Genomic DNA, 15,044 nt, shown 5'->3' on the forward strand with positions numbered 1-15,044 from the left:
AATAGCACTCATAGCTAATCTACTTTGTATTATTGTGATATTAATAGACTATGAAACCACAAGAGACTAAACAAAACCATAAAGTATGTTATAACCATTATACAATAACTATTAAGTTGCAGAAACATACTGTTAAGTCCCTCTAGGAATATCACTGGAATAGGCTGTTACATTTGTTTTTAGTCATGAACCGCACAAAGGATAAAAACAACATGTCCGGATAGTTTCATAAGCTTTCTCTTATTATTGGACATAGTTAAAGAAAATACAGTAGTCTGCCAGTGCGCGCTGTGGCTGCGCCGCTCGGTGGGATCCAGGCGGGAAGAGGTTAAATTTCTTCTCTGGGAAACATTGTCGGGTCTATGGAGGGGGTAGAAAGGCGCATACCAATTGACGAGGCATTCCGCTTTCCTTGAATGAAATGCTGTGAATATGAGTCCGTATTTCCCCCCTCGCGCCTGAGGTCCGGGGTCTGCGACGCGCACCAGGATCAGTCGGAGTTGCAGCGGAGGAGAAAACGGGGGAAAAGTGATGGGAAAGTTGCACTGATCTGGTGTGTGGATCCTGTGGATGAGGGAGGACAGGACTTACTCGCAAAGTTTCCGATCTCAAGTGACAGATTGAAAACTGGACTGAAATAATGTGACTGCAAGGATAGAGCCTTTACGCGTGGACTACAGCGGCCGCTCGCGTTATTTTACACACTTTTGACTCAACTTTCAGTTCCAGTGGATTTATTATTTTGTCCCCCTGTTTTTTTTGCACAAAGGAACTAAATGATTTGAATGAGATCGCCTGACTGGTCTGCGCGCACTGCAGCAACGGGATGAATTCAAAGAAAGGATAGAGCTGATCTACTTCTCTGCTCAGATATTCTAGCATAGTTTTTAACACATGCCATCATTCAGTTCAGCTCAACTACTGAAACAGAGAATGTGTTGAAATCTGTTTGGAGCTGTTTTTGTATTATTTTTCCTCCCCATCTTTTGAAGCTTGTTTCTCATCCATAACAAGGAGCCAAGGCAAGCTCTTGATAAACTGCTCCTGGACTGTTGTGATATTTTGCTTGTTGTGATTCACAAACTAAATTGTGGGTGTTACATTTTTTGGAACTCTGGATTCTAAGATTTTTGTTTGTGCAGTCTGACATGAAGGAGCGGATGCCTAAATTGCTTTTTGAGTAATTTGGATTACACAAGAACATTTCTCATAAGAGAGGCGTTGAATGATGTCTCCAACTTCTATTGGATTTGTATTTCTGTTAGGATTTCTCCATGTGTGCTCAGGTAAGTCAGTTATTATTGTTTAGAAGTTATATGGTAGCTGTAGCCTTTAATTTGGGTTTACAAGTTTACAAGTTTTACAGTTTTTGGAAAGAAAAGGTCAGGGGTGAAAAAAATACCCCAAATTATTTCTTTAATTATGTGTAAAGCTGTAGGTCTTATACAGATATCAAACTGGATGCAGAGCAAAACAGGTTCATTTGAAATACTTAAATACAGATAATCAAAATGCATGACTAAACTTATATATGCCTCCTCTGTGGAAAAAGGTTGCTCAGGGGCAAATGTTGACACAAACCTTTTCAACCATGAGAAAACATTTCTTGAACATTGGACTTTTAGGCCTTGGTTCGATGAGGCTCATCTCTGCTGTGTTTCCAGTCTTTGAAATGAGGAAGGCAACATTCTGATACACCATTCTCTCTTGACAGAAACTCTCAGGGTGAAGGGGGGTTGTCTAACTTTTAAAAGCTGAGCACACATAAAGTGCTGTAGCCATGTGGGATCAGCGTAGAGAGTGGCTATCATCGGTCATACAGACAGCATGAGCCCCTATGGAGACCATGTTTCCATGTATGTCACGATTCTGCCCATGCGTTACTGTTACTGCTGAGTGCAACATTTTGTTTATGTTTTTCAAAAATGAAAATGCAGCATCTCAAAAGACAGGTTCTTATTTTTATTTGTTTCCTGTTTTTTATTTTTCTCCACTGACTCTGTTGGTCTTGTTTTAATGCAGCTTCATGTTTGGCTCCAGTTGTCTTTGTCCTCTGATGCTGCTCGTATTGTTCCTTTTTATCTCACACATTATTGCTCCTCACCCATCGCATGCATGTCTTTATAAAGCACCAAACCATGATCGCTGGGGTTTTCCAGGTCAGTTGCTTCTGTGTTATTAGGAAGCAAATGCATGCCACCCCATTATTAGACATTAGGGAAAGTGTGCTCTGAATGGCAGCAAGTGGGACATTTTACACAAAGAAAACCTTCTACAAAGCCTGTACAAAAAACAGACAAAAAGCAATCAAAAGGTAGTTTATATATTTATATTATGCCAAAGTAAAAGCAGTGACGTCCAGGCCCTCTACCACTGTTTATCAAAGCTCTAACACACCTATACAGTTACCTCAGCAATACTGTAATTGTATTCAAGTTTAAACCTGAAAGCCATCAGGGTTTAACTAGCCCAACTCTTAGTTTGTTATTAGATGTCCCTGAAAGTGAAGTCCTTCTGCATGAGGAATCCTATAAATGCCAGGGATCACACTCATGATCAGACTGAAAGGTCTTTATTCAGTGTCTTCTGGTTCTCCTCCAGTTTCTGGTTCACTGTTTTAAGGAGAATTTCATTGACATTTCATGCTTCCTGATTGGTTTCCTGAATTGGGTCTTTGTTTTCTGGATTGAGGCAGAGATGTAGTGATGAGGGAAGCCTGCGTGACACAGCAGTCAATTGAGGAAACACTGTAGCACCTAAACAGGAAGTGGGGTCAGAGGTGAGCGTTTCAAGCTAGGTGGTGGCTCCATCTACTCCACCCTGAGCCGGATCCTGAGCCCGGGTTGAGCCACTAATGGTCCCGTTCTGTGAGAAAGACTGTCAGACACCAGGGTTTCCAATTACGCCAGGCTGTGGATGTCTGGGGAGGTTTTCTGGGGAGAGGCGTGAGAAAAGGGCCTGCTAATAAAGATGGACTGGACAGCAGATACTCAAAGGACTGGTCGTGGATTAGACACTAGTGTCAGGAAAATTGGATTACACACCAATTGCCAGGAAAAGATTTCATATTTGCTGCTAATTGGAGGGTTAACAACTTCATTCTGGTGCAGGAAAGATATCGGATCTCTTAAGTAAACTCAGAATGGTGTCTCATAACATCTCTGTGGATAATATCAAGATTATTTTCACATTGCTGGCCTGGTTGTAAAAGTATTTTTAAACCACTTGTATGTGTGAAATAGAGGGTGAGAGATGAGATGACCTTTGTCCCTGTCAAACTTGTGTTGACTTGCTTATTGCCGCCTTGCTCCGTCTGATGGTTGTAAATTGATACCTCCATCTATCATGTCTGGCCCTGTTATCAGGTGATCTGTCCTCCTGCTGTACACTAAATGGTTGTTATCTCTCCTCCAAGTGCTCGTCAGACCTTATCCTCACCTCAGAGGTACCATTCAGATGAGGGCAAGAGGTGACTATTCTTCTCACACTTAAAATGACACTCAGGATTACTTTCAGGAGATAAGGGTTTCATATATAAATATATATATATACTATATATATATATATGTCCTATGGAATTGCTTGCCTGCCACATATGCCAAGACAAGTTTTTAGTTTTCTTCCGTGGTATGCTGCCCGCTGAACGTGCACAGTAGAGTTTCTCCTGCTGGCCCGCTTGCGAGTTCCTATTCGTAGATAGACTTTACAATAGACTTTACATTGTGATGATATCACAGATTTTTAAATTGCTTTTTTCAGCTTGAGGAAAGTTTTCCGAATATAAAACCTCCACGAAAAAAATCATAGAAAGAATCATTACTGACATTGTTTGCAGTTTAAGGTCTCTTTTGCAATAGTGGTCTATCAGGAAAATGCTTTTTGAGCTGTAGGGGATTTTTTTGCTGTAGTACCACTAGTGGCCACTAGAAGCAAGGCAGAGCTGCTTTCCTGTTAGTCTCGTGTGACCAGCCTCACTTACTTCAGAATGGGAGTCTGGGGACATTCGTCTTTCGTTTTGTAATAGAAATGGGCGGGGATATCCAGACCACATGACGGCGTTGCCATAGGTGCGGCACGTGTGTTACATGTAACAGAGACGTTGCAGCTCTGCAATATAGCTGAATCAAATGACATCATATCCATTTTAATCTCTTCTTGCGATGCACTGAACACTTCCTTTTCTGTTGTACTACGGACAATTCGGGGAACAGCAATTCCGGTGTAGGCGGGTGAAAGGCAAAGCTAATCAGCCGTTAGGAGGAGGAAGTACGGAAGTACACGGATTTGGATCCAATCGCATCACTGCCGCTGGGGGCCAGCACTAGTTCTATTACAACTTTCCTACTGGAATGACAGAGTCAGCCAGCGTGCTGACGTCATCGGCGTCTGTGTAAGAGACTACTTTCCTGGGGGGTCTGAGTGAGCCTAGGTGCTTTGACACTGGAAACAATATGGCTGCCGGATGGTAACAAAAAATCTTGAACTACAGTTAAAAGATAAGCTAAAATATCTTTATGAAAACATTTCGGGAGTGAAATAGACAACCAAGTAACAGAATTTTGATCCATATTTGATGAGCACTACTTAGGTTTACCATTTGATCCCAGTATTTTCAGCCTTCATTTTTACAATACAGAAAACAGTATGGCGCCCACTTCTTCAGAGATTTTTGTCTTAACAGTCATACTGTACAGGGTACTAAAACTTGTTTCTGAGGAAATTTCTAATTTTAGGTGAAAAATAAGCAATACAGTAACAGAATCTTGTTTTATTTTTGACCAGTTCTGTCTAGTTTTACGGTTTGATCAGAGTTTGAGAAAGCAAAAGGGGGATGGATCTCTTCTCTTAATCTGCTTGTATACTAGTGTCATTGTTGGAGGGCATAAGAATAGGTGGAAGTACAATCTGGTAGTTCCATGAACTAGATACAGCATTGGAGGCAGGACCCCATTCATTTGTATAAAGGTTGCTCAGTGGGGCATGAAGCCAAAACCATTCAACTGCCGTGTATAAAATTACCTGGATGACGGGAGCTGCTTCCTCATCGTTGGGCCCATAGAGCAGGTGCACCAGAGATTTCCACCGACTGAGCTGGGTTCATCCGGTTTAGCACTCCTCTGACTTGAATGGGGAGAAATTGATTTAATCATGCAGCAGTTCCAGACTTTCCAAATGTTATTGGACTGAATGGATCAAATCCTAATACTGAAACAAGTCACTTCTCAGGGGTTATAGTGCTAATAAAAAGTATCCATTGATTTACAGATGTCTCACAATCTAAGTGTATTGGAAAATGTTTTTTGGGGCCCAATGGCATCACATGACAGGCTCAGAAGTTGTAATTACGCTGTTTGGCCACAACAAAAATTGGCCTCAAAATTGGTTGCATCTCTTGGGGGCCTGGGTGGTGCGAGCAACAATACTAGAGCCAGCAAAAATCTGCCATCATCTGGGAGTTTTGGGCGCTGGTGAGATGGAGCGAAGTTTACCACAGACCATTTACACATTCTACTACCCACATTGTTTTGATACAAAGCTGGTTGAAAGTCAGTGAAGCATCCCTTTAACAGACAGGGTGCAATTTCAAGGCAAACATCAGACTCCCTTCTTTTTTTAAATTTACAGTCATGTTGTAAACTCTTTGGGTGATTATATCCAGCCATAACCCTCTGTGTCTAAGTGTGAGTATGCACTAGTGCTGATAAAAACATGGGCTGTGGGAGCGCCGCCCTGATAATCAGCCGCAGCCCCAGCAGCACCTAGCTGTTGAGGTTTTGACAAATTGACTCATAAGTGCTGATGAATTGCGGAGCCCTTCCACCTCCTTCATCATGGTGATATGACAGGACACAGCAGGCTTCAGGGCCAATTAATGACCAGAGACCACAGGTGAGACCCATCTCTGTCTGCTGTCTTATGATTACCTTTCACATGGCCTGAAAACATACTCATTAAAGCCGGCCTCTTCCTTCCAAGATCTCTCACAGTTGCCCACTTTTTTATCTGTTTTTTGCAAAAGTGTGCTGGTATTTCAGATGGCCTTCAAATCCTGTTGTTTTTGAGGGTTTGACTCTCTGAACTAATGTTGTGTGAGGGCAGCAGGTGTCTTGAGAAACCAATGAGTAAAAGTCCCGGGTCCGCTGTGTTGAAAAATCTCACACCTGTGTGAGGCGACAGTGTTCATAAAGCTATATCTCTATAACTTCCACTAATACACATTAATCTGATCCTAATCCAAATCAAGCAGGGTTTTACACCCTAAGATCCAGGATTAGGCAGACTTCGGCTTAGTGAAACCACATGGAGGAATGTGGGAGGGCAGCCCGTGTCTTCTTCCTGTTCATGAGAACTGTGGCTAAGTCATTAATGACTGACGAGATAAACATTTCAAAGCAGTTTGTTTTAGGGCAGATAATTAGGCGGTGACTCTTAATGATCTGCTTTCCCCCTAACTGCTCTTCCCCTAATGACCTAAAAGCGCTGCTTAATTGGATTAATTAACAAATCCATCTGACGTCAATAGTTTGTAATTTACCGTGGCTGCAGCTTGACTGATAGGCATTTCTGCACGGAGAATCAGGAGGATTTAGATGATTTTATAAAACCGAGGATACATCTCAATGCCCTGTGTGCTGCAAATTCCTCAGGAATTAACTGCTGTGTCTCACCAGGCTTGAGTTCAGACGATTAGAGCTGAGGAGAGTTATGCTCATTGCTTGCTGATAATGTTGTTATGACTTATTTAGCAAGTATCACTTTGTCTGTCAAATTGTCTGTCAGTCTAAGCTCTACAAACGTACAGCCAGACAGAGTTAAGCCGTCCACACTAAGAATACTCTGGAACTTAACTTCATATAAGCTTTTTAGTCTGGAGCTGGCTGATACTAAAAAGCAGCAGGCATGTCCAGGATATAAGACTCATGGGTCACTCGCTGTAGTAAATGCATCTTGTTCTGACTGTTGACGTGGAGGACAAACATTCCATATTGCCAGTCGGTGCAGAGGTGATAAATGACACGTCCTTATGGGATGAAAGGTGTTGTCTGGTTTCTGTCTCGGTTCACAAATGGCACGCTTTGAATTCCCACAGCTTTGCATCCCGTCATGAAAAATGCAAAAAGTTTGTATTGCAGACGCAGTAATGCACCAGCAAATTACATAATGCAAATCCACATTTGATTCTGCATTGCATATGCATGTTTACTTAATCTAGCTTCACCGTGGATTAGTTTCCCCCTTGACGCTAATATAGATGTGAGCAAGGAGGAAAGCCGGAGAGGTGGGGAGTGTGTTTGTGTATGTGTGGGGTGGCGAAAGGGGGCTTAAGGAATCTCTTCATCCTCTTACCCATCCCCCACATTTTTTTGTTTTGCCCCAATTTTTTAAGACTTGCCTTTTTTTGTGGCTGGTCAGCGCAGAGCCTTTCTTAAATAAAGCGGGCCGACACACAGAAAAAGCCTGTGGGGACGGGGAGGCCGTATTGTGTCGCCTTAACAGGGCGATTGTAAGGCATGGAGGAGGGGAAGAGAATGGTTCACCAGGGACTGAGGGTGTGTGAGGAGCGTAGAGGGGGGGTGCGCCTACACAAAGGCTACCCCAGGGTGTGGAAGGGGGGATGGAGGGGGAAGAACGGAGGACGAAGGGGAGGACGGAGCAGTCAAACATACCATGATACACCAGCTCTGGGAATACTCTGGATCTGGCTCTCCGTGCTCACATTGCATATTCTTACTGGTCCCACATGGCAGCGAATGTGCTGATTAGGGTGATAGTGGTGGAAAAAACTGTGAGGCAAGGACGCTTGTGGTGTTTTTTTTTTTCTTTCAAAGGTGGAAATCTGGGGAGAGGTGAGGTTGATGTGCAGAAGTGCTGAGTAAATAAATGATCCTGGTACAAAGCGTCAGTGTGGCATTCAGGGTTTGGTTTGGTGTTGTACGGCCAACATCCCTCATGTATCTAAATTCTGCATGCTCAGGATCTCCCAGAAGGCTTGCCCCGAGCCTGGCGTTTGCTGTGGTGGAGAAGCCATGCTACCGTGGGGTGCTCTGCCTTGTGCATTTTAAAAAGGCTCCGACCTCCCTCCCTTTCATTTTCTCCACTGGGGAGACTGAGAGGTGGCATTGAGGACAGCCTCTCCCCAGTATCCTTCTTTTCTTCCTCCCTCCCTGAGCTCAGGCCTCCTCCCAGCCCCTGTGACCATTCTATTACCCTCTCTCTGCAAGGCCTGGATACACTTTTGAAATGCTAAACCTCTCTTTGGTTATAACTGACAGGGGAAAATACCATTAAAGTGGCTGAGAGGAATAGATTAAATTAGCAGTTAAAAGAGAGACTGCTAATTAGTTGATTAATGTCTTTGGTTCCTCCCCCTCTTCACTATACTGTCGTAGTTAAGATTCCCCCTGGTGACAAGGTTCACCGTTCTCCAAACATTATTTCCTGTGTATTTTAGATTTTGAAACATATTTTTTAAATCCACACCATGCAGCTGGTGCTTTAGGAGATTCATGTTGAAAAGCCACTCTCATCCAGAGCTGCATCAGCAACTTTATGCGCGAGTTCCTGGGGGCTAATTCTGTCACACAAAGACAGTGATAAAAGTAGGAGGGGTGCGCTCTATTTAAGAGGAAGTGCTGGAAAACATAATTAATGAGAAGGTGACCTTGAATTTCACTATTATAGGACTGCTTTGGAGCCGCTCCCACCATTCAGCTGTAACCATGGTGAGGAGGATTCACATAACTGGGTGAATTTCCAACATGTAAATACACAGTCACTCTGAGCTGGGAGATTACCTCTAATCCTGATCTATTATCAGGCTTTCCTACTTTCTGCAAGTTTTTTTTTTTATTTTCTTTGCTGTGGATAATGTGTGTTTTGCTACTTTCTGCTTGTAAAAAAGTGCCATCATTATTGAACCATTTGAACAGGAACAATACTTGCCTTCAGCTGAAAGCCTCTGGATTTTCACCTTTTTTCGAAAAGCTTTTAAACTATACTTTTCAATTTTGAAAGACTTGGAGAGCTGTTTATCAGTCACTGTTTCTGTCTCCTTCCACTGTACAATCTTGCCGTATGCATTCACTCTCTCCCTCCCACGTCCCTTCCCCTCGCCTATACAGTGTGAGCTCTAATTGAATAACAATCGTAGTCACCGGGTGAGAGACAGGCTCTCCAGGCTTTAAGTGCAAGATTGCTTTTGCATTTTTGCTGCATGTCTGTCACCAAGTCTTAATCGGAAGCTTCATAGTTCAAACTGTGAAAAGAGTGCTTTAGGTTCAGAGCCTCACCTTCATTTCCCTACATGCACTTGGCTTCAGTAATCTCACCTCCTTTTTTTTCTTGACTCAGAAGGCATTGTTGCAGAAATGTCTGAAGGTGCTCTGTTATAAATGCTGTCCTACTTGACTGTTGTGATTCTTTCTGACATTTAGTCTTGACAGCCGGCGTTTATCCCATCTCATTATGTCCTTTAATCAAAGCATACTATTCACTTCTGTCTCCACCTCTGCTCAATGCTTTAATGATAATGCTGGCCATCCTTTCGACATCTTAAAGTGCATTTCCTCTCTCTGGGAAGCCAAAGCCAAAATTATTCAAAGTGTTCTCTTCACCAGTTGACTTTAATTGAGTCGAGCTTATGCTTTCTTTCTTTGCATTTGCTTTTTAACGTCATACATTTAAATTCCATAGCATGCATGAGCTGTATTTTTGCACCCATGTTCTATTTGTCTGTTTTTAGTATGGCAGGGCAGACTACACCCATTTTCAGAGACACTAATAAAGCGTAAATGATGGGTTAAAATCATTTCAAGCATTGTCTGAAAAAACAGTCTCTCTTTTGGCTGTCTTACTGTTGATCACTTTTCAAGGGAGAAGTTGGGGAAATCAGTGAAATTCAGTGTTAGTGGAAAGAAGAAGAGCTGTCCTCGGGGTGGTTATTTCCACTTACAAAACAGTTTGGAAGGCTGTTGGTGATAGGGATATTTCTCCTCTTGCATTTGTCATCACAGCTGTCTTCTGCTGATCTGACCCCCCCCCCCCCCCTTCCTCTCTCTGTCTCCAACTCTGGAGAAAAACAGGTTTTCTTAGAAATTTAAATCAGACGCCAGACAGTTATGCTGCTGTCAGATGTAGAACACTGACAGATGCGAATTAAGGAAGTGGGATACATTTATGACCAAGTCATTTTCAGTTATAGCATGAAAAGAAAACAGTAGTTGGTTAGATACACTGTGTACCTGGACAGTTGGTATGTGTTTTGAGGAGAGGACGTGGTAAGTGGGTGCTGGAAAGCAGACAGGCCAGTGAGCAGTTGTCTGCAGAAGGAAATTTAATTTTAATGCCAGACTGGGCACAGTCTCCCCTCTGTGGACGTCTAGAAAAAGGCTTCTTGGCAGACTTTGCCCCTTCATTAATTTTGACCAAATATTTACTGTGCATCACATGGCATGCCTTACATCCCACTCTCATTTTTCCAGGCCAGGTTTCGAACAGTTTGGGGCGATTTGTGTTCCATTTGGCTGGACTCGGGCCATGCCCCACTCAGCAGGCCCATGCTGGTGTCTCTGGGATCTTGCCACATATGAAACTGGCTCCACTGAGTCTTAACCTACGCTATGCCTCTGGGAGCCACGTTTCACTTTAATAATACCTTGTATCCACAGCTACAGTGTATGAACCACTGTCACATATGTGCTTGCACACACACAAGCTTTCACACGTTGACGGTCCGATGCTATGTGCTCCGTGCTTACCCTTTTAACCTAAAGGGCAGCAGGGGGAAATGTGCCAAGTTTCTGCACTCAGGCATTACTGTTGTACCCTGGTCTGAATGCTGTAACTGAAATTCCCTTTCAACACCCAGCTGTCTGAGATTTGTTTTAGAATGTGTTTGGCCGAACATTTAGAATAGCCTACATAAGGTCATCGGCTCTGCTCTCAGGGACTGTAACATAACACTGGCCCAACAGTAGACCTGTATCAGCCGCTGCCATCAACTAAATAACATTTAAAAAGCATTAGGTCCTTTTTGGCCGTGCCTGCCCCGATTCACTTTGGCATCGCTTCAGAGCTGCTCTTTTTCTTGGCCCTGAGCCCAAATGCCATACTCACTGTGGCTGGACTGTGCCAGCTGAGTGTGCTGGTCCTCACTGTTTGGCCAGGCCCTCCCCTGTTTTTTCTACTGTTTTTTTCCTAAACATTTCTTAAAAGACTTCAATGCCACACTGTAAACATTTTTGTTGAGACACTTGCAAAGTGAACAGTTAGCCATTTGTACTTTATTTTATTTTATCTTAGTTTTTTTCTGTGGAGAAAACATAAATTAAAATGTATCATTCAAACATTTATTAATTTGGTATCAATCATCAGCATATACAGTAAGGGGAAAAAATAGCAGAAGAAGAGACTCACCCTTGCTGTATGATACCAATGTCAAGAGCCACTGTCACCCTAGTCTAATACCCCTTTTTTCACCAAAATTAGCATGTGTATGCAGGTTTTTTAAACATGCAAAAACCTGTAAAAAATGGGCAGTAAACTTCTGTCCCATTGCCAGTAGATCAGAACTGTGTTCGTGGCTCTGCAGTTGATGAGTATATCTTACTTTTTTTGCTTTTTTCCCCTGGTGTGTCATATTCAGTGTCACAGATGCACTTGAAAACAGGTTAGTAAACAGTAAACCATGTTAGAACGCTGTTTAGACGGAGACGGACACTAGCTATTTTGTGGTGTACTGTCTTGCAGCACGCTGGTAAAGGGGCTAAAATTTCTGGGTGTCGTATTTCCATAACTGCTGAGCAGAGTCGATCAGAGATGGAGCCAATAAATAGCTGTGACTACCACAGAGTCATTTGTCCTGGGAGTGAATGCCGATTGTAACCTTTCCTATTCAATAATACAGCCAGGTGTTGGCGGGTGTTTGGGTTTTTTGTCTAGAGGGAAACAAGCTTCACACATTTACTGCTCCCCTCTACTCACCTATCTCAGTCCCCTCATGGCCGGTCATCATCACAGAAACACTGCAGCCAGTCCACAGAGTGACCTTGGGAGGAGCAGACCACCGCACCACGTTGTTATGGATGCAGAACTGAGCAGAAAGCATATTTTAAATTGAATTAAGCAAACCGTTGTGTTTACATTAACCCTGCTGGCTGTTCCTATTCCTCTGCAATGATTGCATAATGTAGAGTGTGAAATAGAGCTGTACCCGTCCACTTGTGTTAAAAATATGCCCATAATCCAGGCTTTTAACTATATGTTTGTTTTTCAAAATGCTTCACAAATTGTTTTGCTGAAACACAATTTATTAATCTCTTGAGAATTTCAAGTCCAGCAGCTGATGGAAGAAAAAGTCAGTAGTGAGGCTCTTGCTGTCCCCTGTTGGGAAATAAATGTAGCAGCAGATTCAATTACCCCTGCTTCTCCTATCCTGCTGTTGCAGGCTGCTTTGATGTATCACTGAGAACGCACTGGTCAAACCTCATTAAAAACTGGCAATGCTGGAAAACAAAAACAAGAAGTAATTGCCCACTTGCGCTCCCTTGTGCTTCCTCTCTGTAATCTCCCCCCCCCCCGCTCTAAACCTTTACAGTGGCGCATAATACAGAAGCTTCCTTAATAGAGGGTCTAAGCCTGGTGCATATTAATTACAGCTTTTTCCCCGGGATCTCTGCTTGGTTGAATGAATGACATCTTTGACACCGGTGCTGGAATTCTTTCATGAGAAGTATAGGCTCGGTTTTCTTCTGAGGTCATTGCTGTGAATATACAGGGTCAACTTGAGGGGGGCTGCTCAAAGTCACACACAGACATGCACATCTTGAATATATTGATAGAAACTAGTCAGATTGACATACAACCATACATACATACAGACTGACTCTTTTCTTGTATCCGCCCTGCTCTGTTCAGCCCGTCTGTCTGCATGGTCTCCAGAGCCAATTTGACAGGCAGCTTCCTAACAAGCATCCCAGTCTTTTCCACTACAGATTTCCTGCTTGTCTGAGTGAATGGATATAATAAAGCATAGGAACAGCGTTTATCCTGCAGGAATGAATTCTGCCCTCATGCCCTTCTGCAGAGTTTGACAGCATTTATTTGTGTCTAATGACACTCACTGGGGCTACTTGGCATCAGGAGGAGCTACAACTCACCCACAATTGTGTCCCCTGGGTTTTTGTTGAAAATTCATTATTGCATAGTATTTTCTTCCCGTTGTTATGTCTTTTCACAGTTACTCCATGTTGTTATGTTGCTGAGAATTGATGTGAAATCACTATGGATAGGTAAATTGTGAGAAGAAAGCATTACTTGTATTGTAAATCAATAAACCATTATTGTATAAGGAGCTTCCATTCATAAAAAGATGAGTTTTTAAAGATGGACGAAACAAAGATTTCCTTGTTATCTTCCGTTGACTTAAGAGGTGTTTCACGAGCATCAGCACTCCTTTATCATCCTTGCGATCATGCCTGGTGTCTTTCAAATGTGTCAGGCCCATTTGGAAAAAGCCTGGAGCTGAAGTGGAAATACTGCTCCTATTGTCATAGCTCCAGATGGGGGCCCCAGCACAGGATGGACCCCAGCCTCCCAAAGGAGCACTGTGCTGGGGCTGTCTCACTCTCGGCTTGGCCTGCCAGGGGAGAGTCAGGGATGTGTTTCCCAGCTGACATAGCCAGTTTTAGGGCTAAGGGGCTTTTTGTTGGATCCCATCCTGATGAGCAACAGTGATTAAACCACAGCCCCAGAGCTTATATTTGTAACCTGTGGCCTTAAGCAAAGGAGGGAGTGCTGCTTGTTTATGGCATTGTCAGCAGATTAGTCACCTCTGTATTATCTATGACAAATCAGGACGATCAAAGGAAACGACAGTGATAATTATTTGCTGTTGACAGATCTTCATATTTTAAAGATCTGTCAGTATCAGTTTTGTGGTTTACAAGTTGACTTTTAACCAATGGCAATGGTCCTGTGTAGCACACCTGCCAATTGTTTGAAATAAGATGAATAAATGATTGTGTTGGAAACCCTGCAGACGTTTCCTGATTACTCCCTTAACCTTGTTCAATGTCTTGGCCGCAATAATAACAAAGGAGCTTTGTGTCATGTTTGCATTATAGTCTGCAGAAGCCAAATGTCACTCAAATATCAATGGGAGCATTGTAATCACCTGTAAGTGTATGGACTTAGTTTCTATAACAGCAAATAAAGATAAACAATCAAATAGTGTAGTGTTGGGTAGCAGTGTTGTGTGTAAACTCTCAGGTAGTGTGTTTCAGGTTTGCTTTGATTTAAAAAAAAAAAAGCACAGATTTGGACAGTGGTACTATTTTTTTGGAGGCCGATATCGGTTCTCAAGTACTGCTGTAGTATCAGCAAGGTAACCGTACCCCGTTCTGTTTGGTAAACGGAGACAAAGAGATGAGGAAAGAAAGAGGCCATAAAGATATCCATCATCCCCCTCTATCGCCCCACCTCCTGGTCCCCATACACACTCGCACACAGGACTCTAATCCTGCCTCTTAGGAGTGTAAGTGATAGCCTTGTGTAACATTAAAAACAGGTCTGATCTGATGCAACTGGCAAAGTAATTCATGCAGCACATTCCAGGGTGGGATCCTGATGTTGAAACGGCAGAGGATTCAGTTTCCCTTTCCTGTTAATGTCATCTGATCAGCAGGAGTAAGCTACCTTGCCTTTTCGCTCCGCTTCCGTCTCTCCCTCTGTTTCTCCTTCTTATCTCTGCCCTCTCTCTCCGTTATCTCCTCTAATTCAACTGAAAAGGGTGCCTTTTCTTTAGCTCTCAGTCATTTATTGGCCGGCACCATCCCGAGCGGGCGTGGCTACAGTCTCCGCCTGGCTACCCCAAGGGACACGCCCTCTGCTCTTATCTCTGCCATAAATCCCTCTTAAGTCCCCTAATCACAGATTAATGGGACTGTAGATAGGGAGTGCCCTACTGTGCTCGGCCTTCCTTATCACAGACCAATATTCCATATCGCTGCCATTGCTCAGCTGGACATCTGATATGGTGTGTGATG

The 15,044-nt window shown here is 43.1% G+C and overlaps 1 protein-coding gene across 3 annotated transcripts in view; it reads left to right on the forward strand.

The window, feature by feature from the left end:
- robo1 (roundabout, axon guidance receptor, homolog 1 (Drosophila)) overlaps window positions 1-15,044 on the forward strand; it is a 306,085-nt gene that overhangs the window by 161,751 nt on the left and 129,290 nt on the right. The window contains exon 1 of one of the 3 annotated variants that reach the window (XM_049575683.1): window positions 360-1,286. The exons of the other annotated variants lie outside the window; for them this stretch is intronic. Coding sequence (XP_049431640.1) covers window positions 1,226-1,286 — 61 coding nt within the window. The 5' untranslated portion in view covers window positions 360-1,225. Of the gene's footprint in view, window positions 1-359; window positions 1,287-15,044 lie in introns of those variants that run through there. 3 annotated transcript variants of the gene reach the window in all.

Source organism: Epinephelus fuscoguttatus, linkage group LG5 (genome assembly GCF_011397635.1).
Source record: "Epinephelus fuscoguttatus linkage group LG5, E.fuscoguttatus.final_Chr_v1".
NCBI lineage: Eukaryota > Metazoa > Chordata > Actinopteri > Perciformes > Serranidae > Epinephelus > Epinephelus fuscoguttatus.